Raw genomic sequence first — 24994 nt, 5'->3', positions numbered from 1 at the left:
ATTATACGCTGTACGCGCGGGATATATATATATATATATATATCTCTTGCCTCCCCCGTTTCGACTTTCCGCTGCCGGCGTATATCTCCACCCTCTCGCTTTACGTATACATACATATATACCCACGTAGAGTTAGAAACGGCCAATATCTCTGGGTTTGATTTATAATGCGTGGCCAGTGCCGTTTTCCATCCCCCCCCCTCTCCTACCCTCTCAGAGAGGACACGCAGCGTGGCCAACCGCGACCGAGATATTAAACGGAGAATATTAAAGATTTAGCGATTTCTGTGTATAGCATATATATATGGCTGGGACGACGAGGGATAGGGAAAAAAAAAAAAAAGAAAAAAACGTCGAGTCGTTCGCCCTTCAGGAAATCGCGCAAATAGATATACGATTATGAGAAATGCTGCCAACTATTTGCCGCCGCATTGCTTCCTTCCTCCCCCTCCTCCTTTGGATGGGATGAACTATTTATAATACTCTCTATCTCTCTCTTTCCGGGTGCACTATCCTTCCTACACTTACCTTTTATCGCTCCCCACGGTCTGACCATTTTTCTTACCGCCAAACTATTAAGCACGCGCTCGTATATACTTTTCACGTACGTATATATGTACACAAACAAACGGATCGACAAACATTTTTTTTTTTTTTTATCAAAGGCGGTACGGTAAGGGCGAGTCTATTTAGCGCTCTCCCGCCACGAACAAAGGTCCGTTACCCAAGGCCCTCCTCCTACATATACATATATATATATATGCACCATCCGCAGAGAGAGAGAGAGAGAGCTGCGACCGAGCAATAAAAGTGGCCTGCGGGCACTTACGTCCAGCCACGGGGGAAGGAAGAGAAAAAAAAAAATAGAGGAGTCGGGAGAACAAAAAAAAAAAAAAAAAAAAGAGAGAGAGAACGGCACTGCTCGCACACCTTATTGCATGTAAAACATTTATGTCCCCGAAGGATATTGGCGCTGGAACCACCGACCGGGTCGGCACAGATTTTCAAGAGTATACCAAAGTTGATGGGCACACGCATGCTATACGTATACGGCCTTATTTGTAAATTAATCAAATGGGTTGACACGTAGGTGTATTTTTCGATGTTAATCGTACAAAATACATACAGCAGTATAGGACTTTCGATGAGACGAAAAAGTTTAGGCAAAAACCACTGGAATTATTGTACATAATTATTGATGTGACCGGAAAAACCATTTGCGGGGCTCGGGTTGGGAAATCGAGACAAGTACCGCCGCGCGGGAAAGATATATTTTGCACGTCTAATACCAAAAAGCACAGCCTCCGAAGGGAGATTTTCATCGCGAGAAGGGGGACGCCGTTAATTAATATAGAAGCACTCGGGGGGGGGGGGTTGGCACGGTGGAACGGGATATACCACGCGCGCACCGCCAGTCGAGCCGAGAGAGGAGAGAACGGGGAAATTTTAAGCCCCCATTAATTCACATCAACGTCTTACTATCTCGAAGACGGTGACTTGCATTCCTTCTTCCTGTCGCCCTTGTTTGGCGGATCCCGATAAAACCCCCCCACGCCCCGCACCCTCGAGCCTTTTGCGAATAATCGAGTGCGTATACACAACCGCGAGATCACTATTATCATCATGGTATATTTTTTTTACATAATAGCGTGCCACCGACCGAGTTACAATTTGAACTGCACGTATGCGTTATAGTTTTCGCGCAGCCCCGCCCCTGAAAAAAAAAAAAAAAATAGATAAAAGTGGGTGTGAGGCTGCATGACCAGAGATGAAAAAAAAGAAAAAAAAAAAGAGAGATTTTGAAAAGCGTCAAAGAGCCAGGGAGAGCGAGCTGCGCTGGAAAGGGGTTTCCTGGCACGGGGCTGGGCGCCGTATACGTATATGTATAATACACGTGCCTATATAATATATAATATATAGATATATACGTGTATATACACATGCACAGCCGGCGGATGTAAAAGAGAGTACAAAAGAGCAATGCGCCAGAGCGGCCCCGCTATATATTATGTTCTCCTCGGCTCGAGCCTTTCTCCGCATTGTCCTCGCCATGGAGGTCCACTTGATCACGATCCACCGGGCCACTCGACTATACAACTGTGTGCACTGGTGACGCCTGCCGCGTGCTCAGGTGCCGCTATGGGCTCCGCAACGATAAGATGTCGATTGAAATTCACGCAGCCTCTTCCTCTTCTCCCCCGCCTCTCTCTAGTTTTTTTTTACCTCCATTCTTCCTTTTCTCTTTGGTGTCGCTGTTGATAAAAAAAAAAAAAAAAAGGGGAAGGGGGCAGGGTATACAGGGCTCGATCAAAAGGGGCCTCCGAGCGCCAGCTTAGAGAATTATCCACTGGCCTTGCTTCAAGAGTCCTGCAACCACGGTATATATCCTATCAAGTTTCAATCGCCTCTTCTAATCGTGTACGCGCTAAACAATTACCGACGAACGCGCGTTACATGTCCCTCTATATTTATGTAGGTGGATAAAAGCAATCGCGACTTTCCGAAACAATACGGAGGTGAGATGGATAAATATTAGCACGTTGTCGGTTGTATACGCTCGCCGCAATGAAACGATCGGACAGAGAGAGAAAAGTCGATAAGGGGACACACGGAGCAAGTGCATGTGTGTATTAAAGCAAGCGACGGTCTCCTCCCCAAGGAGTAACTAACCGAACGGAGGGTGTTAAGGTAATGGGACATTAGTATGTGGGCCGAGTAGCCACGGCCGGCGGCGGGAGCGTCCGAGCGTGTATATATATAGGAGAAATGCCTACTCTTGAACCGACCAACTGTATATACATATAATATTACGTACGATGGGCTCGGACAACCGTCGCTGCTGTCAATAGCCGGCTTGTTACCGCGACGATGATCCCTTCCTTCTTCTTCTCCTTTACGCGTGGAATAATCCTAGAGAGAGAGACAACCGTGTCGCCGATTGCCGATTGTCCGACTCGCTCCTTATTCGATTAACCCGCCGACAAGCGCGCCCAATCCCGTCTTTTATTTATAGAGCCAACTTTTCCCGGGGCCAGCGAGGAAAACTTGCCGCACCTATATATATATATACACACACGTATGTATTGGAAAAAAGGAGCAGGCATAAATCTCGGACGCCCCGACGCCCAGATGCACACACACGGCCGGCTCTTAATTGCTTCTCCATATCCTTATACGTGTACATGTATACATCCACAATTTTACACATACATATATATGATATGCAGTCGTCGCGAAAGTCGGAAAAGAATTGCCGAACCATATGCGCGTAGGAATGATTTATCCGGCCGAAAAAAGGCTTGAGAGCGAGACTTTATTTTCCGATTCGCGGCAAGAGGGATCGATCTTTCTCCTTCGGAACTTTGCAAGGAGGAGGAGCCGATCGATTTCGCGGGGTAGGGGTAAGGGTGTACACGCGATCCTTTACGGATGTAATTGAGCGCAGAGATAAGAAGAAGAAGAAGAAGAAGCTACCGCGCCGTCTTGCTCCTCTTTATGGCCCGAACTAATAGCCCGTACTGCACCTTCTGTTTGTATGCCCACCTATTATACATCTGTACAGTGTACACCCTCTCTAACGCACACGTACACGTGGTGTTTGTATTCGTGTACAAATGCGATTTATTTGGCTCATCTGCTTCCATCGGCTGTCCCGATGACGCGCTCTATATTTTGTTTTTGTCTTTTTTTTTATCGGTCGCGCGAATATCAAAGGTATAAAAAAAAAAAAAAAAAAAGTAAATCAACACCCTCACATCGTATACTAGCACGTGCCATCGGTTATGTAGCCAATACGCGTAAGGTTACATTCGTACATAGCCGTGCAGGGCCCCCCCGGGCCGGTGACACTCGCAACGTATACGATCCTTCTTTATTTTATTTTATTTTTTGTTTTTTTGGCATGCATCCCGAGGATAGCGACGATTTAGCTGTACAGGGATACAGAGGGCTATTTGCACGTACACGCCCAAGGATCATAACGAGAGAACGGAAGCGCGTATACTGTATACGGTGTGTATGGTGCAGTGGCCCTTGGGGACTCGTTGCCGAGTATAGGTAGGTCAAACCAAGGGGGCAGAGGGAGGGAGGGGCCAAGAAAGAAACTGCTGTTTTTTTTTTTTTTTTTTTTTACCTCTTGCTCGGACCCTCTGCGTTACCCACTACAAACGGGCTCATTAAGCTTTTCAGGAGCTGTGCTGGAAAATCATGTGCTGCGTGCGTGTGTGTACACTACCTGCAGCATACATACAAATACACACGTGTGTATGGTACCCAATGCGTCTCAGTCGTCTCTGATGTGTGCACCTATGTATATAATATACAGTATGTCATTGTACGGAACGAAAGAAGGAAAAAAAAAAGAAAAGGAGAGAAAGAGGGCAGAGACGCGTATAAGTATTCCCGAAGGCGAGGAGCAATTTGTCCCGGTCATTTGGCGAGTCCACGGGGACTCCCTTACCGTAATCCAATCACTAGCCACACTCTTCTCTCTCCCTTTCCACCCCATACGCCTTACCTTTCACTCCCCACCCCCTCTCTCTCTCTCTCATCCGTACACACCTACAGTCCCTTTGTTTCGCAGCATTTGACTCCACCTCTCGGTCTATTTGTCTTGGCTTTTCAGACGCCGGGACAATAATCCACTCCCCTTTGGCCCCATTCGAGTACATATACGGCGCGCAATCACTTCTTTGACTTGATGCCTCCCACCCCGACTTAACGCTCGTTTACTCGCTCTTTCATCCATCGCCGTGTATATGCGGTATACACGCACCTATACATTTAACGCGATTTGATAAATGTATATTATTATCTCGTCATGTTGTCCAATGCGTATTATTCGCGACCGGCACTTGGTTTGTTATTTCATTTATACTCGAGAGGAGGGGTACAAGTTTCAAACGCGGATGAGATTACATTATGATACACACGGAGATATACGATATATATGTATGTATGACCGACTGATCAAAGGAGGACCCGTGGATGGATTTATACACCCAACACCCCCGGACGGAGACTCGATTTCAAATGGACAAAACGTTTTCGATTGCCCCCGGTTTCCTGGAAGCTCTTTGAAATTAATTTCAATATCTCAAAGGACGGGCGCCCGGTACGAATTTCCGCTCGGCCGGTCGCAAATGTGCTCCGCAAGATTGAGCTGCAGCCCCCCCCCCCAACCCCACCTCCCGTATGTACAGCGTCCACCCCTCGGCCAATCCGGCAAATAAGATTTCACCCCCTCCAGCTCCTTTGCGGGTACGTATCGTCCGTTGTGACCGCGGGATGAATTTATTTTTGATAATGGCCCGGATGGTCCGTTTCGAGCGCACAGTTCGACGGATCACCGGTGACCTTTTCCCCCCCCCCCCCGCCTACCTCGAGTATCTCAGGTACATGATACAACCAGGGCTGATTCGTGGTTACACGACTACCAAGGAGAGAGAGAGAGAGGATCCGTTGTGAGCCACCAAGGAGGGAGGGCTGGAAAATTATTCGTACGCCTATTTTCAAATCGAAAATTAATTTGCCCGGCGGTGGGAGGGGGGGGGGGCCATTAATCACGTTGCGAGAGGCCCTGGCTCCTAAATCACGCGGCTGGTGTAATTGAGCCCGGGGAGGGATTGTCACTCGGCCGTGTTATAAACGTGCCGGAACCACAGCTAACTAACTTGGTGCCTGCATCGCTGCATCGTGTGGCCCCTCGCGGCTTTGTCGATGTCGTATATATACATATATGTGTATATAGTATAACACTTGGGGGGGAAAAAAGTTACAACTTTTAAAGTGTGTTGGAGAGACGAGAAAAGGTCAGTTATTTTCTGTCGGGGGAGTGCGCGCGTGACGAATGCCGAGCCCTATGTATAACTCGCGCGCCGAAACAAGGCTAATAATTTTCCTTTCCCTCCGACGCTGCCATCACGTATGCCCATTTCACCCTTGGCTGCGGAGGCGCGAGCAAATTTTGCATCCCCGCGTTACAAATACGTGTACGTGCATGTGCTCCTCGATCTTTCCTCGCGAACGTGCCTTTTCTGCGAATTCTTTTTTTTTTCTTTTTTTTTTTTTTTCCTTCAACCTCGTGTGCGAGACTCGGTCGCAGTTTTGTTTAACGGGGAAATGTGTGTCTTTCGAGGCTCAAAAATCGGCAAAGCCAGACACGACGCGGTGCCGATGATAGCTACAGACGTTGGTGGAATTTCATGCTTAATTTCTCGCGAATTCGCGTCGCACCGCGGGTACAGTGTGTATAAAATAAGGGGGTACACGCGCCTCTCATGCGGGCCACGGCTCGTCTCGACCGGCGCGCCGACACCGCGTCTCTCTCACTCCCTGACGCGCTCCTCTCCCTCGACATCTTTTTACGTATACGTAACATTCTCCCCACGCTTTCTTCTCGCCCGCACTCGCGACCTGGAATACAAAAAGAAAAGAAGAAAAAACTTGAAAGGATGATGAATAATTGCATCTCGATCGGCGTCAATCTCAATAAAGAGTATACGGCCTTACGCTGCATCATTCCGGTCAGTTGTTGGCGATTTGTATTTTACGCGCGCTTTTTTGCTGCTACACTTGATATACATATGTATTAGGTACCCTTGCCTTTGGAGATTCCTTTGTGTACGCGCTAGTGAATAGTTTTTCATCCCCTCCGTATGTATGCTATACTTACGTATAGAATTGCCCTTTTACCTATATGTGTACAGTGGCCGTGCAAAGTAATTAGACGAATAAAAATCGATGAATCGACATATATACAGTGTGTAAGTCACGTTAGTTTGCGAATGTAATTCATAAGCATGAATCACGCGAGGGAAGCCAAGCGCGGTGAGAGAAAAAGTCACGAGTACAAGATTTAAATAATTACAGCGTATCCCGGGGACCATAAATCCGGCGTGTCCAGCCGGCTCCGTGTTCGGCTCATTCTTTCTTTCTTTCGCGCACACACACACACACGCGCACACTAATGTATGTGGGTTACATCCCTCCAACTATACCGTCTCCAGTGGCGTGTGTATACTTATACGTGTAGCACAAGGGAGCTCGGATGCTTGATGTATGTCTTCTCTATAACAGTCGGAATCAAAACATCCGCCGCCGGTTGCCGGGGCCGCCCAGCTGTGCACACGGACGATGTGTTTTTCCCTCCTTTCGATATCTCTTCTTCTCCTTCTCCTTCTTCTCCTCGTTTCTTTTCCATCTTCCTCTTTTTCCGATCGTAGAACTTACATGTACAAGATGCGCGCCGAGTATAGAACATGCACCGGTCGGTCCGTGTGTCCGATATTGGCTCGCATAAATCACCGGGAAACATAGAGAAATAAGAGCGCGCTTTTGAAAAAAAAACAAAAAAGGTTATTATTATTATTACAAGGAGTCCACTCGCTAGCGACGGCGTAAAACACCCCACTTGCGCTAATTTACCAGAGAAACCCTCCCGTGAGTCATCCGGTAAACTCCTCGAGATGCTTCTTCGTTACATACAGCCCTCGAGCCCGACAGTTGTTCTCCGATTCCCGTGCACTCGCATTTATTGTCCTCTCGTATTAGCTGTACATATATTATATCCCCGGCAAGTGGTGAGTATCGGTGTTTAGTCGGACACATCCAGAGAGGCGTCGCGTAACTCATTTGGGAAAGTAGGCGTCAACGGTGCATTACACTTTTCGCGAGATAAGGACGCGAAAAAAAAAGAAAAAAAGAGGAGCACCGGTCCGAGGGAAAAATAACAATTTATACACACACACACACACACACACCCGCGCGTCTTGTGTACACACTTGGTGTACCATCCGCACACGCGGGGGCTCATATCCTCCCTCTGGTTTCGTACACGTGGAGGGTGAGGAGGGGGGGGGGTGGACACACGGGCGCGATAAGGCGCGCCGCGCGAGCTAATAATTATAAGCCATTATTATTATCGAGCTCGTTCAACGTGCTGTATCTGGTCAGTCGGCTCAGCAGCGCCCGTATACGTATAAGGCAGCGCAGGGTCCAGAGCTCGTTATCCGTGTACTCTCTTCTACTATATATGTTATTATGGTCAAGAAAATGCCTCGGCAGTGTGACCCCGATCTCTCTCGCCGGCTACACACTCGTGTCCTTGTTTTAGGGCGAGTATACTATATGCAAAGAGACGGTAAAATTGATGCTTAAATGTACGTCCACTCGTATATGTACACTCGAAACTAAGCCTCTACTCGAGTTTGCTCCGTTATTCATTATACCTTCCTTTTTTTTCTCTATTAACCCGAGTTGAGTATACATACCGAAAGAAGGTACATAGAATATAAATATGTTGCAGTCAAACGTAACGGTATAAAACCAGACTATATGATGTATACACTGTATACATATATTATAACATCGGTATACTTAGGGCTTTATTGATACGCGCAATGGCGTAAGTCTATATAAGATCGCGCGGTCTGGCAGTGTTTACCCATATACTGAATATGCATAAACTCGACGGCAAGAGCAGAGCAGCATCGCACAACGCAGGGGGTATATCTTCTTTGGCACACATCCATTAGATCAAGATATTAATTAACAATAAGCGACAACGGCTGACCGCACGTTGGTTTACACTACTGGTGTACGCATAAAGTACAGCGTCTCTGTACAATGTAGTAGAAAATACGTAAATTAACGCATGTACATATAAAAAGGGATAAGGAACAAAAAAAGAGGAGAAGAAAATGAAGGGAGGAAGGAAAAAAAAAAAAAGAAGAGAAAAGAAAGTTACACACTGCACCAACTCCATAAAAGGCCAGCCGTAAAAATAAACGGATCCCGCCCAGGACGTGTCCGCTGTTTCCTAGCTAAACTAGATACGACTTCTCGAGGGATAAAAGGTGGGTAGGGGGCACTTTTCGCGATACTCGCGAATACGTTCTCTTTTACGCTTTCTCGTATAAATAAATACATATGATGCTTTGGTGTGCGTGTAGCAGGGAAGCAGTAGAATCACCATGTGCATTTTCAACTTACGCTATACGAGTATTCCTCCTATTATACTTCTGCCACTGTCTCGTGCGTGTGTCTTTTTTCTTTTTATTCCTCCTTGTGGCCGTGGTTTATTCGACAGCCAATCTCGTTACGCTTGTACTTGTATGTAGTACGTATATGCGTGCAGGATACGGTGCTCCGAAGCTTATTTTCTTATTCCGTAAATGAGTACGTTTTTTTTGTTTTTCTCTTTTTTTCTGTTTCACCGTTAACTCCAAAAAAGTAGACATGGTCGAAAAGGATCGGACCGGACCGTAGGTCAGGACGAGAGGGGACCCACGCACCTTGTTATCAAAACGCCCGTGTCGAGGCCGGCTGCACGCATGACCGCTTCCGGTTATTAAATCAGGCACGCGCGCCACAAAAGGAGGGGACGACCGCCCGGATATCGCCTTTTTTCCCCCCTTTATTTTGAAGATACGAGAGGGAGGGAGACTTTAAAGTCCTTCGATTCAATGTGCCGCGAAATGTGGCGGCTGTGGGGGCTGGCCCTTACACCCTATAGAAACTACGTCTTTTGCTCCCCAATTCGGTTATAGACAAACGAACGGGTGTATATATATATACATATATTGTGGAGATCAGAGTCGCGGATAAAGGATATAATATGTACGTATGTGGAAGAGTACACATAGTGGGGGGGGGGGGTTACAAATGTCCCGGCGAGCGTCTTCGTGAAATCTCGTTTCTCCTTTGATTTCTCGCGGAATCGGATAGGACCGGGAGGGAGGCGCGTGGTTTTAAATAAATTTCGTGCCCAATACGCGGGACGCGTGCGCCTCTTACACGTATAAGGCGTACAAATAAATCATACATATATACGGCAAGAGAGAGAGAGGCTCATCTCTTATTGCGGGGCTCCTTAAACTTTTCTCATCTCCGACCCGCTTCGCCGAAATAATAAATATCATATCCCGAGGAGCTCCCGCGCGTCCCGGTCCAATGAAGCGGAAGAACGTATATAATGGCATAATAGTCGGGGAGGAGGTAAGGAGGGGCCCTGCTGGATCCTATACGCTACACGAGAGAGATAATTTAGTACACCGAATCTTCTCCCCCACCCCCCCATCCCTTTGACAGACTACTACTTCTTAATTGACCCGTGCGTGTATGCGTGTACTACTTTTTTTTTTTCCCCCATTGAAAATTGCATACGTGGAGCGACAAAACAATAATCGAGGACAACAGAAATAACAATAATAAAGTCGCCACGGTATCTTTGGGACTGTAACAATCACGGTATATATTCACCAATCGCCGAAAACTTTGCCCCATCACGAGTATTTCGTGTGTTTAAACGGTACGGGGGAGGGTGAATCGAAGCGCGCCCGGGAGTAACGAGCGTTTACACACTCAAAGGCCAGAGAGAGAGAGAGAGAGATCAGGGGGTTAACAAATTATGTCGAAGCGATTGCGGTGTCTGCGGCCACTGCTAGCCCACCCCCCACCGACTGTATGCACGATGGTAGCGCCTGTATATATATATATAATACATTGTTACCCTTGCCGCTTCCCTCCTCGTTTCGGGGTGTACTCGTCATCATGGTCGTTGCAGAGATTGAGGAAAGGAGGGGGAGGATAATCACCGCCGTTGCGCGGATCTCCTCATTATCTCATAATTAAAATTACCCCCTCGCCGCCACCACCACCACCGCTCTCTCTCTATCTGCCGATCGTTCGTTTGGACGAGGTTTGCAGAATTGCCCCGTTTTTTTTCTTCTTTCATCCGCATTTTCGTATATATTGTTTCGAATGAACAAATTCATCCGTAGGAAATGTATACATGTAACCGTGCATGCGAGACTTTTTTGGGGGTGTGGGGCACGTATGGGGCTCTCACGGGATACACACGACAGGGACGATTTTATCGCGTTATAGGTACACCACGCGGAAGAACGAGCATATCGAAGAGGGCACCACGCAATAATCATCATCATCATCATAATAATAATAATCGTCAAAGTCAAAAGGCCAGTGATTCCGAAGTAATTGATAAACGAAGTATAAAGCCATCGGAGACTGAAAAGGGTATATACCACACGCGGAGCAATTCGTTCCCCCTTTTTAGCGACGCGTGTCTATATGCATATGTACGCGTGCACATACACCCGCTTACACGTACATTATATGTATTGGTGGAGGTTTAAAAGATATGACACGTATAATATAAGGGCGTAAAGTATCTCCCTCGATTTATTTGACAACGTCGAAAGTCCTATCCTCCGAAAGTTTGAATCTAAAACGGGGGGGGGGGGGGTGGGAAGAAGCGTCGCTTTTGAGCGTGAAGAAAAAAAAAAAAGTGAAGAAGAGATGTAGAAGATATTCGGGGGGAGGAGGGCGCGCACCCTTTCCGCAATTGCGCGTCTCGCCATTTAAAAAGACAGTGTCGTCCGCGAGAGAAGGAAAAAAAAAAAAAAGAGGCTTATCCGACGAGCCAGTGAGAGAGAGAGAGTCTTTGCTCGAATTGACATTGAATTTTAATAGGGGCGGGGTGGCGAATCGCAAGTTACGTGTATACCTATACTCTCTCGCTTTTGGTATATATATATATACCGAGTGGCGTTTAACTGTGTATAAAGCGAGCCGCTCTAAGCTGCCGTTATGCTTTGAGGACGGCGTTCTCTCATAAGACGCGCGAATTGGCGGAGACCGAGGGCTGGGAAAGAAGCCGGGAAATTGTTTTCAATTATATTCATAACTCGGCACTCGGGGTCCCGAACTCGAGGTAAATAGATAGAAACAGCTTAGCTCTTTGATGCCTTCTTATATATTTTTACCTTTCATCCGCAGTTATATATATATTATAGTTGTTGCTGTGCTCGTTGCAAATTGAAAAAAAAAAAAAAAAAAAAAAAAAAAAAAAAAAAAAAAAAAAAAAGAATATATTCTTGTATGCGGGGACGTGTTTGCAATCGGATACATACATCACGCATCTGGGGCACTCTCTCGCTCGAGATTTGATTTCGACTAGCCGCGATAAGGGTCGAGGATACATAGTCGGGCAAACTATACACACGAGAGCTAGTCAATCCGCAGAAAGAGGCATATAGGCGACGACACTCGAGACACTGCACGTGCGACGCTGTTACTGGTGTATGTGCACTGGGTGTTATATATATATATATATGGCCCGGAGCCCGTAATATTGGCAGCGAGCTTCTACTTCGGGGGTATATTAAAGTTTCGAGTGAATCTCTGTATACAGTATAGCTGCAGACTCAGCAAGTGTCATTAATAACACATATCGTGTTCGCGCGACTACTTTTCGCGAGCGAGAGTACCGACACCTCTCACCTCCATACACTCGCAAATGCGCGTACACTTTTATTATATACCCCGCGAGCATTAATCATCTCACTCCGGTATCATCGTCTTTATCACGTGTATCGCTCATCACCGAGACTTTGGGTCGTGCGTTAGAGGTAGTATCCACTTGTGTATTGCGTATAATCAGCCTCCCTCTTTGAAGTACATATTATGTATATAGAAAGGCTCAAACGTGTAAAGAACCACTCGATTTGTTATACTTGACGTCTGTTTTTATTCTGCACCGATTCGCTTTTCACGGAAAGGTGACGATGGTGCGAGTACTCCTTTTCCGGGACGACGAGCGAACTCGAGATTTCTCGCACAGGGGTTCGCTGCTGCCGGCTGATTGGCTTCGAAGCGCTTATCGCGTTCTTGACGCTACGCGCGTCTTCTACAGTAGGTGGATTGCCAAAACCGAAAAACAATATTGCCGTAAGCAACTGTAATTTGCACGTACAATATTAAAGAGAGGAACAAACCTTTCCTACTCGCCGATACTCTTTTGCTGCTGCAATTCGACATAGTGCTCTTCAGCTCGTTGATGTTCTTCCTCTTGTTCTGCTCCTCGTAAACGTCCCTTTCGTGGGTATTTCTCGAGCACAGCAGGTTACTTTTGCAAATCTTGTCGTGCAGCTCTTGCAGCTGGTTCGAGTTTAGGGTCTGAAAAGCATTGTTTGTTTTTTTATGTTTCCTCAAGGGTACGCGTGACAAATGTGTGAAAGCATGAAAAAATAAACCAAAAGCCATGGATTAACTTGAAGCCAATTTTGCGAGCCGCATATCTTGCCCTCCTCGTTCTGCATCTCCAAGTACTTGGCCTCCAAGCAGTTGATGCTGTCCTTGTGGTTTTTCAGTAATTCAATCTCGTTCTGTTTGTACTGCTTGTGCATTTCAGCGAGCTTATCTTCGTACGTCAACGATGTTTGCTGTAACGCGAGATGTACGGCTTACGTGACGATTTTGTTGTGATTCACCCCCTCCCTCCTCGTCCCGCTCTACGTGTCAACGGCCGGCTCACTTTTAATTTCTTCAACAGCTCGGACCTCTCGCGGTTCAGGATTTCCACGCGATTCGCCAGGGCGGCCGCGCTGTCGTTGTCCTCCTTGTTCGCACTGCTGACGAGATCTTTGAAGCGCTCGATCTGCTTGTTCTTGTCATCGATCTCCTTTTCCTTCATCATCAGCTCTTTTTGCTGATAACGCATCTGCCGTGTTTCCCCCCCCCCCTTCGTTATAACGCAAAGCAACCAGCAAGAAGCTTGTTTATGAAAAACTGTAAATATGTATACCTTCTCCGTAAGGCTTTTCACTTGGTTCTCCAACTCGTAGACATTTGTCGCATCGTTGGTAGGCGCGACAGAATTGCACGATTGCTTCGAGCACTGGTTGAACTTGTCGATCAGCTCGTCGCACTTGGAGCACAAGTTCGTCCGTAGGAAGCTGCGCCTCGTGGCTTCGTCGTCCACGAGCCGCTGGTTCAGGCTCCTCAGATACCCGACACGCTCCTCCAAGAGCTCGTTGTCCGCCATTATCCTCCTCAGGTCGTCTTGCAACTTGCCGTTGCTCCCCTCGACCGCGTTCAACTGCGACTCCAGCTCCCCAACTTTCCCCACCAATAGCTTCTTCTCCTCGGCTAATTCCGAGATCTTGCTCTGTTGCACGGAAATGCTCTTCAGGTTGACCTCCTCCAGGGCGCTCTGCAGCAGTGCCGTCATATCTTTGGACTTGGCGAGCGCCGAGTTCAGCTTGTCGATGTCCCTGCCGGCCTCCTTGATTCTCGCCTCCTTTGCTTCCACCTGTCTTCGCAACTTGCCAATACTCTTGCTCTGCTCCTTGGCCAGAGCTGCGTTTTTCTCGCAACTCTTTCGGTACTCATCTTCGATGCTCTTCATCTGCTTATGCAGCTGTTCGTTTTGTTTGGTGTAGGAGTCGATTCTGCGGACGAGTAAATTTTACATGAAAATAAAAGGGGGGGGGGGGAAGAAAAGCTCGTCAATTCATGGCGATTCGGAGTAACCTTGCTTGCAGCTCTTTGGTTCTCTCAGTGGAGGTCTCTTGTAGTTTTTCAACGGCGGAAGCGAGCTCTTCGCACTGCCTTCTGCTGTTTTCGTACTTATCTCTCAGATCGTGTCTCTCACCGGTGAGCTTTTGGACGCTGGACTGAGCTCGCTCCAGTCTATTCTCTAGCTCTACGATGCGTTTTTTGTGCGACACGTTCAGAACGGATTCTACCGGTGACCGATCCCATCAATCGAACGATAAATACATGTCTGCTCCCAACATCTCTCATTAAGAATAATAGCATATTTTATTGTACCGTCTTGCAGTACCGCGGTGACCCTCACGGCGATGCTGGTGTATTTCTTGACGCGCTGTAAAATCATCAGCAGAGGATTCCGCAGTGGGAAATTTTTCTTCTCCAACTCGTCCGACTTGTCGTCACACTCGTGGCTCACTTTTGAATCCAAGCCTTAAACAACCGACGATACATTTAAAATCATACAGTATCGATGAACCATATACAAATGAAGGGTAAGTAACAGCTGCCTACTAGTAATCTTCTTCGCGGCGGCGTCGAGCAAGTCCTGCAGGGTCCCGAGCTCGAGCAGCAAAACGCTCTCGCACTCGCGATAAGCCTCGTGCTCGCCGATCGTCCGGTCCAGCCTTTCGAGTGCCCGCGAGGCCTCGCTCGCCACCTCGGTGTACGCCCGCTCGACCATCTCCACGTTGCGCTCGTCCAGCTGTACCAGCAACTCCTCGAAGATGCTCCCGAGCTCGGCCTTAATTTCCGCCCCTACGAGGACACTCCTCAGCCTCGCCAGCTCCCTACTAGCCTCGAGCTTGATGTGCTCGTAGCCGCGCACCGGTGTCACCTGCAGCTGGGCCCCCAGGCAGTCTATCTCCCTGCGAAGGCACGACCGGTGCTCCCGGCACCTCTTGTGCTCGCTGACGATGCGCTCGAGGACGCGGGTGAGCTGGCGCGCTTGGGTGTACGGCCCTGCCTCGTCGTCGTCATTGTCCGGGCCGATCAAGAGCTCCAGTAAGTCCGGGGAGCCGAGCTGGTGCAGGCACTCGCTCAGATCGTCTATCAACTGGCTCGCCTCGCGCTCGTTGCTCTCCAACTGGGCCCGACACTCGCTCAGCTTGCGCTCCCTCGACTCGAGCTCCTGCCTCGACCTCGACAGGTCCGCCTAACGGCCATACGGGTCACAAAACGCATCTTTCATTCCATCTGCAAGTAACGCTGCAATTCCTGTACACCGCACTCACCGCGGTTTGATCGTACATGCAGTTCAGCTTTTCGATTATCCGGACGCACCCGGCGATCTCCTCCTCCTGCTTGCGGTTCCTCCTGTCGAGGCTGTCGCGCTCGTGGCCCAGTTGCTTGGCCGTCGCCTCCTGCGATGTCTTCAGAGCCTCGGCCACCTCGACTCGGCGTCTCGCGGCCGTCAGCTCATCCTTTTGCGGGACACACGCGAGAAGTCGACTCGTTGAGATTAATTTCTTACACTCAGAGTTGACTCACTAATTTCGTACTTAAAAACCACTCACGAGGAGGCACTTGCGGGAGTTTTGCGCTTCGCACAGGAGGCTCCGCATTTCCTTGACCTCGACCTGTTTGGCCCTCAACTCGCGCTCGAGCCTCTCGATCTGCCAGACGTAATTGTTCGTACAACTTGGGAAACGTGTTTTTAATCAGTAGGCCATTATAGACTGTTACGTTTTTTTTTAGAATTTCCGTTTCCTCGACCCTTTGTAGCACCGCGTCTTGCAACTGTCCTTGAGATATCTGAAATTTTCAGGGTACAAGCTATACGAGAGAGAGAGAGACAAAATATTAACACCATGAAATTTCAATGTAATTAGTGCACCGAACCCGTGAATTGCCCTCCAATATCTCGACGTGGTCTCGCAGTTTTTTCAATTGCTCTTCGAGCTCCTTGACTTCCGTCTCCTTCACCTGAACGTAAATACACGTAATTACGTTTACAGACTTGAAATCAGGGAAGAATCGCATACGAACAGCCTTTTCGTTCTTCAGGGAAATGATTTCCGAATCCTTTTGTATGATGGTAGCCCGAAACGCCTCGTCCGTCAGCCCGGGGATACGTTGAGCATCGTCCTTGCAGCACAGCTCGTTTTTACAGGGACAGCCGGATTCGCCAACCTCGCTCGGATCCCCGTGCTTTTTACTCAGATAATCTACAAAGACTCACATGATTTCAACAACTGATGTAAAGTATTTATCACACGTGTACCTGCAATGAAAGCTCGATTGTCTTCTATTCTCCTCCTGAGGGCCAGTTCGGCGCCTTCGTCGCAGTCTTCATCGGCAAACTGATGCAAAATAAATAGCACACAACTCGATCAAGTAGTTCAGTCAATAACTTGTGGACACGACTTACGCGTCCAAGCTGCTCGGCTTGCTCGTCCGTGAGTACGAGGCTTTTGAACTTGTCGAGTTCGCGCCTGGCCAGCAAAAGTTCGTTTTCGGTGCCGGTGCCGAGGTCGATCAGGTGGTCCACGATGGCGCGGTAGCACGAGTCCCGCAGCGAGTCGAGGGAGTCTTCGCAGCAGAGCGGTGGACAGTCACCGCCCGAGTGGAGGACATTGTCGCGGTGTCGCCAACTCGGCAGTGGGAATATGTTCAGTCCGTAGTCGACGAAGGACATGGTGCTTTACCGATCACTTACCGATTTTTTTGAAGAAAAAAAAAAAAAAAAGCCATTTCTTCGAAATTCAAGGGGAAAGAAGCGTGATTAGTTGTACAGAAATGTAACACGCGGATATGACGAGGCTTGTTTAACCAAAGCGTTGCTCTTTTGTTACAAAATACATGTACAGCATTGTATAGGAAGCTGGAAATTATAATGAAACTGCAGGTGTGGTTATTTCATTGACTGTACATATACACAAGGGATACAGTAAAATATTTTATTCTTCGTTAGCTGCCATCGCACAATGTCAATACAAAAGTGCTAAATCTTTTTTTTACAATATATAATACTTTTTAAGACATTTTTCCAGTCGATCAATTACTTTTTAATAATTTCTTGTGACTACTGGTATAGAGAGAGTACGAGAAACGCTTTTTTCTTTTTCTTTTCTTTACGCAAGATCCCATAAAATCATCAACGTATGAAAAGTGTCGTGAAATCGATTGGTACAGACAGCAGGGAATCACGTATAGTAATCGTTTATCGCAGTTATAAATTATTTCGTACTTTATTGTTTCTTTTTTTTTTTTCTGTAAAGAAGGTGCAGTTTTGTTTATTCAAGTCTCATGTAAAAACAAAAATTAAATTAATTTTATATTAAATATATTTTGTAAAAATACTTGAATTATTTTGCATTAATTCATATCTTTTGATGCCCATTTCGCTAAATAAGTACATACATGGATAACAAAAGAAAAAAACCTTTTAAACAATAATAATATAATAAGAACATTACATTTTAAATAAGTTTTAAAGAGCTGCAGAAAATACTGCATAGAGTTAAAAAAAAAAGTTATACGATTTAATATCTATTGCTTATTTGATAACAAATAACACGTTTGTAAAAAATGGATTTAAAATTCGAAAACGTCAACATTACGGAAAATCCTCGTGTTCGTCGAGTACAATCGCGATTTTCGGAAGTAGATTTAACAACTACGTCAAGTGTCGAAGAATTCAATTGTATAATTGCAACAAGAGCACTTTAGTGCCCAATTTTGGGTTTGAAAAATTTAGAACTACTTCAATTCATCCAATATACTTTTTTTATCTTACGCAATAAACTACTCGGTTTTAATAATTCTACTTATTTACAAATGTATGTATAATCGATAAAGGCCTCTGTTGTTATTTGACTTATTTAAATTTGGTTATATACAATTATTAGGCTTCCGTGTCTATTGTTTGTATGATATTTTAATTAATTTATGTATATATGTATAGGTAAAAGATGAAAATACACATTTTAATGTGACGTACTAGTACAAGTATAAGGTAGGCAGTTCCTGATATATCAGATGAGTTCAGTACGATACCCTTACTAGTACTTTATGTTAATTTTCACGTTTGTTTGATTTTATAAAAATTCATGACAAGAGTTCTTAATAAAACCTACTTGTATGAAGTCCACCAAGAAAGTCCAATTTTTAATACTTTGATTCGTGGACTGTGATTAATGACAATTTTTTTAAATAAAAGAAAAATTAAAATCGATAAAAATTTTTGTAAAAAAATAAAATTCATCAAATGTGCTTAAAAATAATTTTTCATTACATAACGGCAAAAATGTAAGTTTTTGCTAATTTGTTACGTTTTTAAACAACATTTTATAGTGACTTTTATGAATATGTATAATTATATATAAAGACTTCGGAGGCAACAGTTTATTAAGAAAATAATGTGTGTACCTAATGTTACGTAAAATATGGTTGTCAAAGAAGTTGGAAGAAAAACTCCTGTAATATAAAAGCATACTAAACTGATTTCTAATCAGTAAAATCTGCTAGTTTTAGATTAAAATACTATGCACTAACTGAATTCTTGAGAATTTTCTTTACGTAAAATACGGTTAAAATCCCCACGAAATTATTAAGTACTCGACAATATACATTTGTAAAATTCGACCAATACACTGGTCTTTTCAATAATATCTAAATGACAGTCGCGATATTGCTAGTTTTTTTGTAACTCCTATTAAATTAAATTAAATATCGATATTTTTATTTTTCTGTATAACTTATAAATCAAATAGCAAAAGCCTTAAAAAAAATTGATTACTTAGTTTTGCTTTCAAATTCATTTTGATTATCATCATAACTGAAGCAAAACTGGTTTAAAAATTTACAATAATATCTTTGCACCATGGAAATCAAGTATTTTTTTTTATGATGCAAAGTACTCGTCTATACTATATCGAGCTATAACGTTGCTTTCAATAGTATAAATATTTTAAGTTATCATTGCCTGCCTACTTGCAATTAGAACAAACTTTTCAGTATAAAAAATATCTCTTTGCTCTAGATTTCTTATTGATGGGCCAATCAATGAGGCACTGTGGCTTTGCAGTATATTCGAACTGCGCTATCATAAGTATCAACTCAAAATTAGGAAGCCAATGTGTCTATCGCTTCGTTTTCATGTAAGAGTATTTTTTCATTGACCAGAATATTAAAAAAATTAAGGAAAATGAAGGATTTTCAAAGATGTAAGACACCTTGGTCATGATGGCTGAAACCTCGATTGTGATGGTGGTGATGGTGATGAGACTGGTGATGCGACGAGCTGGACGCGTCGTCGTGTAAATTCACACCTGTCAGATCAACTATTTCGTCAATTTCCTCGTCACTTCCAGTTGCAGCACTCTGCATTGACTGTTGACTACCGGATGATAACTGACTGTTACGAGAGAATGAACCTCGTCGCGGCATAGACAATGCTGTTCTTTGATTTGCGGGTTTTACAGTGATTATCAAGTTTGATGAATTTGCAATCATCATGTCTGTAACCTGAACATTATTTTTTTTATGCGTTTACATTGAATTCATTTTTGACATGAAAAGTAATTTTAAAGAAAATAAGTAAATCATAGCTTTTGTTACCTGATCAAGAGTTTTTCCGGCAACTTCAATCCCGTTAACTTCTAGCACCTCGTCGTTGACCGCCAACAAACCCGTACCTTCCGCTAAACCACCTGGTACAAGCCTACTAATAAATACTCCTGGTACTTTCTCAAACGTGCCATCTGGCCCTAGTCTAAAATTTTCACCGTCCTTTATGTAAAAACCAAGAGGCTTATCTAACCCATGCTTCAAAAGTTTAACACGACGACAAGTTTCAGGTAAAATGTCAACATCAATAATAGCTGACACCTAAGAAACGTTTAAAATAGAATTATCTTTCTGAGATAAGGAATGATTGAAAAAGAAAAAAAAAAGTCAACAGCTTACCTGTCTAAAGTCATGAGGATTTGAGATAGCAAGTGGTTTTGGTTTTCCTGGTGTACCACTCAAGATGCTGGATAATATATTTTTATGTTTCAAAGTACTGCTGCCATTCATTTCTTCCAGTCCTTCACCTAGAATTTTTATTATTATCAATTAATGTAGTGCAACAATCACAGCATACAGTGTACATACCTTGCCTCTGTATTAAAATTCTCAAGAGTGGCTTGGCAGCAACAAGTGCCCTTGCCAAGTTGTTGTCATTGTTAATTGGTAAAAGATCCCCATCAGTGGGATCAGTGTAGTAAATATTAAAACTAAAATCTGGTCCTATGTCATGTCTCTCTGCCAACAGATTTCTAAAATTGTCATAGCTGGTGGACTCATTGCGATTAATGGAAAATCTAATGATGTCTGCATCAAACTATTTGAAAGACATCGGGTAAAAAAAAAAAAAAAAACAGGTTCACATTAAAATTCCACATTAAAAATCATGAAGCAAGGAGGTGAATGACTAATTGCATTGTGGTGAACAGATAGAGCAAGAGAGCGAGAGACAGAGACACATAGAGAAAAGAATAAGGTGAATAATAATAGTCAGGTGTGTAAGTAAAGGGGCAGACATATTTTCTTACCTTGCTCTTAACGGCGACGATACTGCTGTTGATGTGATGATGCAGCTTGTTCTTGGACATGTTTCTCACCTTGGTAGCGGCGTCCAGTGGAGACGCGGACGTGTCGCTGATGGTAACAGGCCGCTGCAAAGTAGCGCAGGTAGTCCGAATAATGCAACGGAGTAATAATCGAGGAGGCGAAGGTGCATGGATGCAGCGAACAAGGTATTAAGTATATTTGGCAGAAAAGGAGCGGTACGGATTATATGTGGCCCAAAAAGACGGCAATCCCCCGCACCACAAGGTAAATAAATATTCAAGTACTTGTTACAAGTTTTTTAGCCAGACGAACGAACTAGCAAGGAGCGCGAGAAACTAGAAGCTGGTGGCTCTCGAGAGAAAGAGAGAGAGTGAGAAAGACTGTTATACAGGAGAGGAAAAAAGAGGGAGTCGAGAGTGTGCAGTACTGTGTAGTCGTATAGTGTGTAGATTATTAGTTACCTTTACCTGCAGCCATGCAGCGCTGTCCTAGCTAGCATATACACACATACACCCACCCACTCAAACACTTACGCGCGCACTAGAACTTGATAACGTTCTCTCTTCTCCAAGGACTAAGGAGTCACCTGGGGACGGCAAGGTACCTATTCGTGTAATACTCTACCTATGAGTCTCCACACTATTTCTCTGCTCCAGCAGTACTAATCAGCACATCAGCAGTCAGCAGCATGAATCAAAGCAGCAGCCGCATTTCGATGGAATGAGTCGATCCTATTGATGCATATATATATATGATAATGTGGACATGACGTCACGGACACCTGCTTGATGCGCGCTTATGCGAGGTGGTAGAAGTGACTATACTTATCTCACACGATAGTCGTCGTAGGTTGTTATCTACACAATAAAAGGAGGAACATTTCCGATTTGATCAACAACAACAAAATCTGTGTTTTGCAATCTTATAATTTATGTGTTAATCGTTTGGCAAATTAATAATCTAGGTACCTGTACAATCTAAGCTGCGTTATTTATGTGTCTGATGCTCTAATCAAGTCATATAGGGTCACTTTCTGGTACCAGAACGTGACAACAACACTCTTCAGATTAGATAGGTATCTGCATCGATGCAGAAAAGATAAATAGCCTCTTGATCTTAAGCCTGCAGTCAAAAAAGATAATTTGTTAAAGAAATTTTATTTTCATTTTCTCGAATATTACTTTTTTTTTTTTAATTTTCATGTTTTGTAATACACATATCCGATGATTAAATGATGAGTAACTAGTTGCTTACCCAATTTTTTCTTTCAACTTTTCGAAAAATATTTTTTATCGCTAACCAATTGTATGAATAATATTTGATGATGAAATTACCTAGTTGGTCATCATCTTAATAAGAGATTTTTTTTTTTAAACTTGCGGCAATAGCTAAAAAATTAACCTTGTTGAAAATTGAGAACTATAATTATTCAACATGTATAAAAGCGTTATTTATAATATTGTGCCTGTCAGGTTTTCCTTGTTGAAATTTTCGAATTTCTGTTCTGCAAGATGTTTATCAAATTGTAAACATATAAGTATCCGTACAGTGTTGTCAAAAATGTTTCCACTTGTCCTAGTTACAAAAGTCATTATAATTGTTTAGCGAGATAGAAAAAAAAATGTTATTGTATCTCTGTATAAATATACAAATATATATAGTTTTGAATTCAGAAACCAACTGCTGATGGCAGTCAATAACCTAATAATCTGCATATGATAAACGCAAGACCTGTAAGAGAGACGTTTCCTGCGTTACCTTGGACAACGATCTATTTTAAGGGTAAACAAATAAAATTAATCATCTACAACAGTAAATAAAAATACTCTAATAAATACTCTCATTCTGTTATACAGTCCTGTTGGCAGTTAAATTAAATGTACGTATAGATACAATTTATTTTATTATATTTTAACTATAGCTCGTATTTGTATGCATGTTCTGGAGCAGATTTTATTAAAAACTTATTCAGGCAAGATTAATATATGATATCATTTTCCCTTATTTAAACATTACTCATAAAATCGAATGGTTATAATGATTAATTTTAAACAAGATGTACACGTAGGGGCAAGAAAGATATGTGCAAGTATATTGGGCTACATTTTTTTTTTTATAAAGAAAGATATTAATCATTAAAATCATACAGCGCTGTAAAAATTATATTGATTTCCCATTCCCATAGGCCCATACATTAGTTCTTATAATGCTCCCATCTCTGCCAGACTGCCATTCACCAATCACCATTCGCTGATGTGCATGTGTCTCTTCTCTACTCTAGTGGTGTTGTAAGTATAAAAACTAAAGCTAAAGAACAGTAAAAGAACTTTGCCCCCTTGAAGTAGGTATACTCATGTAGGTATAGTATGTGAAGTGAGCTATAGCAGTCAGATAGCAGTCGCGACTCGCGTTCGGAGCAGTGATAATATTGAGATTGATATATAGTAATTGGTGCAGTTTGCAGTAGTGCAACCCCGTTGTCATCCTCGAGGTCCGCATGAGGAAGTTCATAAACACCCTATAATCATCAGGAGTTGTGCGTTGTCGATTTTTTCTGTACAACTGTAGGACGAGCAAAAAAAATCAAGCAATCTAACCCACGACGCCCGAGACATCGTTTGTTCATCACACGCTCCGGGAGCATTTATGGCCACCATCACCGAGGAGCCCGAGCTAATCGAGCATCAGTTGGACAGCGGCATGGGTAGCAGCGATGCACGATCACCAGAGGTTAAGTGCCTGCTACCAGAAGAGGACGAAGCCGATGAAGAGGTGCGCTCATGCTAGAGTTACACACTCGTGTATATTCTTTTACCCTTGTACTTTAATTACCCTAATTCCTCGACTCATCTCCAAGAATATCACAATACCCGGCTCTTGGCTCTTCGACCGCGTGCGGCAGCATGCTACTACTCATTTTTTTTTTTTTTTTTTTTTTTTTTTAAAGCTAGTATACCGATTACACAATCGCTCCGTGAGGAGCACATGCTGCGGCGAGCCCGGTTCGGCAGTCCTAGCTTTTTTATAAATTTAATTGTTCACGCTTGAACTCTCCTGTCTTTGACATACTTAATCTTAGACGCTTCAGATTTTTTTTACGAGTTAAACTCTAGACAATGCCTCCAAGTAACGCATCGGTGGTCTTAAATTTGTTTTTTCATCTTTGAACTTACTACCTCTACCCCTTGTTTCTGTATGGTAATCTTTCACTTTATGTATCATTTAATGACGGAACAACACGCTTTCTGTTGAATTTCATTGTCCAGGACGAGACTGTTTTGGAGAGGCTTGTTGGACTCACTGAAATGTTCCCGGATGGAGTCAGGAATTTCAGCTGTAGCGCGGCATGCTTCTTGAAAAATTTCGTGAAAGGTTAGAAATTCTGATTTATTATTTTTTTTCTGGTAGGTACTAATCTGATATTGATTTACCTACCATGGCAATTGTATAAGTGTCTCTTAAAATGTATGATGAATACTTTATACTTTGTTTTCAGGCTTTTATTCTTTTTCGTGTAATACGACGTGGATATTCTTCAGTTCTTCAGCAATTTTGATTGCTCCTTTAATTTTTGAAATTGAAAGAGCACAAATGGAAGAAGCACAACGCCTCCAACAGAAACAAGTGTTATTTGGACCAAATACAGCAATGCCAGGTGGTGATGCTGGTGGTTTCCCAATGCCTCCTCCAATTCAGAGATAATTTGACGTTATTACAAAAAACTTGAAAAAGTTATTTCACAAAACACTGGATTGTCATAATAAAACGGTTAAACTTTTTCTTCTTCACGCATATATTACAACAAAATGTCATGTGAAAAAGAATTGGAACAAAAAAAATAACTAGTAATAAAAATCTGTTAATAGTGCTGAGTTTTAAAAAAAAATTGTGTGTAATATAGTAGTACGAATGACGCTTGCAAAAAATTTTATGTTGTGTTTTATACATACACATATTTGTAAACTATGATAATGGAGTTTGCAAAACTTTACCATTCAGCAAGTTTATGATTTGCTTTGTTAATCTTTTACAAACTGCATCATTCCGAATGATGGCATTACTTAAAATAGTAAATTTTTTTGTT

At 43.6% G+C, this 24994-nt stretch overlaps 3 protein-coding genes across 4 annotated transcripts; 1 reads left to right on the top strand and 2 right to left on the bottom strand.

Annotated features, from left to right (window-relative positions):
• Positions 1–12530: 12530 nt before the first annotated feature.
• LOC106640336 (uncharacterized) lies at positions 12531–16990 on the bottom strand. The gene is made up of 16 exons (XM_089588751.1): positions 16724–16990; positions 16577–16655; positions 16342–16520; positions 16195–16278; positions 16039–16107; positions 15870–15968; positions 15598–15776; positions 15148–15497; positions 14869–15111; positions 14635–14787; positions 14335–14545; positions 13607–14252; positions 13337–13522; positions 13074–13244; positions 12798–12978; positions 12531–12709 (listed from the first exon to the last, which is right to left on the bottom strand). The coding sequence occupies exons 1-16, from the start codon at positions 16988–16990 to the stop codon at positions 12531–12533; spliced, it is 3276 nt and encodes a 1091-aa protein (XP_089444877.1).
• A 248-nt stretch (positions 16991–17238) lies between these two features.
• par-6 (partitioning defective protein 6) lies at positions 17239–21934 on the bottom strand. Of its 2 annotated transcripts, none has more exons than XM_014354377.2 (7): positions 21879–21934; positions 21372–21767; positions 20892–21014; positions 20452–20680; positions 20263–20390; positions 19915–20184; positions 17239–19821 (listed from the first exon to the last, which is right to left on the bottom strand). In XM_014354377.2, the coding sequence occupies exons 3-7, from the start codon at positions 20949–20951 to the stop codon at positions 19513–19515; spliced, it is 996 nt and encodes a 331-aa protein (XP_014209863.1). In that variant the 5' UTR covers positions 20952–21014; positions 21372–21767; positions 21879–21934; the 3' UTR covers positions 17239–19512. The 2 variants fall into 2 exon arrangements, with proteins under 2 accessions (XP_014209863.1, XP_014209862.1); XM_014354376.2 differs by having other exon boundaries at positions 21535–21767.
• Positions 21935–23252: 1318 nt separating this feature from the next.
• On the top strand, positions 23253–24969 carry mge (translocase of outer mitochondrial membrane 22 homolog mge). Its single transcript, XM_014354378.2, has 3 exons — positions 23253–23682; positions 24177–24282; positions 24407–24969. The coding sequence occupies exons 1-3, from the start codon at positions 23557–23559 to the stop codon at positions 24610–24612; spliced, it is 438 nt and encodes a 145-aa protein (XP_014209864.2). The 5' UTR covers positions 23253–23556; the 3' UTR covers positions 24613–24969.
• The last annotated feature ends 25 nt before the right edge of the window (positions 24970–24994 follow it).

This window comes from Copidosoma floridanum, unplaced genomic scaffold (genome assembly GCF_036245765.1).
Source record: "Copidosoma floridanum isolate Cflo_tuat_1 unplaced genomic scaffold, Cflo_Japanese_pri ptg000001l, whole genome shotgun sequence".
NCBI classification, from domain to species: Eukaryota; Metazoa; Arthropoda; class Insecta; order Hymenoptera; family Encyrtidae; genus Copidosoma; species Copidosoma floridanum.
This window is presented reverse-complemented; position numbering and strand designations above follow the sequence as displayed.

Excerpts from the sequence above, each read along its gene's own strand:
- mge (XM_014354378.2), top strand. The coding sequence starts at position 23,557 with ATGGCCACCATCACCGAGGAGCCCGAGCTAATCGAGCATCAGTTGGAC. Across the intron at positions 23,683-24,176 it reads AGGACGAAGCCGATGAAGAG|GACGAGACTGTTTTGGAGAG; the intron begins GTGCGCTCATGC and ends TTCATTGTCCAG. Across the intron at positions 24,283-24,406 it reads CTTGAAAAATTTCGTGAAAG|GCTTTTATTCTTTTTCGTGT; the intron begins GTTAGAAATTCT and ends CTTTGTTTTCAG.
- par-6 (XM_014354377.2), bottom strand. The coding sequence starts at position 20,951 with ATGTCCAAGAACAAGCTGCATCATCACATCAACAGCAGTATCGTCGCC. Across the intron at positions 20,681-20,891 it reads TCGTCGCCGTTAAGAGCAAG|TTTGATGCAGACATCATTAG; the intron begins GTAAGAAAATAT and ends TCTTTCAAATAG. Across the intron at positions 20,391-20,451 it reads AATTTTAATACAGAGGCAAG|GTGAAGGACTGGAAGAAATG; the intron begins GTATGTACACTG and ends TAAAAATTCTAG.
- LOC106640336 (XM_089588751.1), bottom strand. The coding sequence starts at position 16,990 with ATGTCCTTCGTCGACTACGGACTGAACATATTCCCACTGCCGAGTTGG. Across the intron at positions 16,279-16,341 it reads CCCTGAAGAACGAAAAGGCT|GTGAAGGAGACGGAAGTCAA; the intron begins GTTCGTATGCGA and ends ATTTACGTTCAG. Across the intron at positions 13,245-13,336 it reads AGCTGTTGAAGAAATTAAAA|CAAACATCGTTGACGTACGA; the intron begins GTGAGCCGGCCG and ends CTCGCGTTACAG.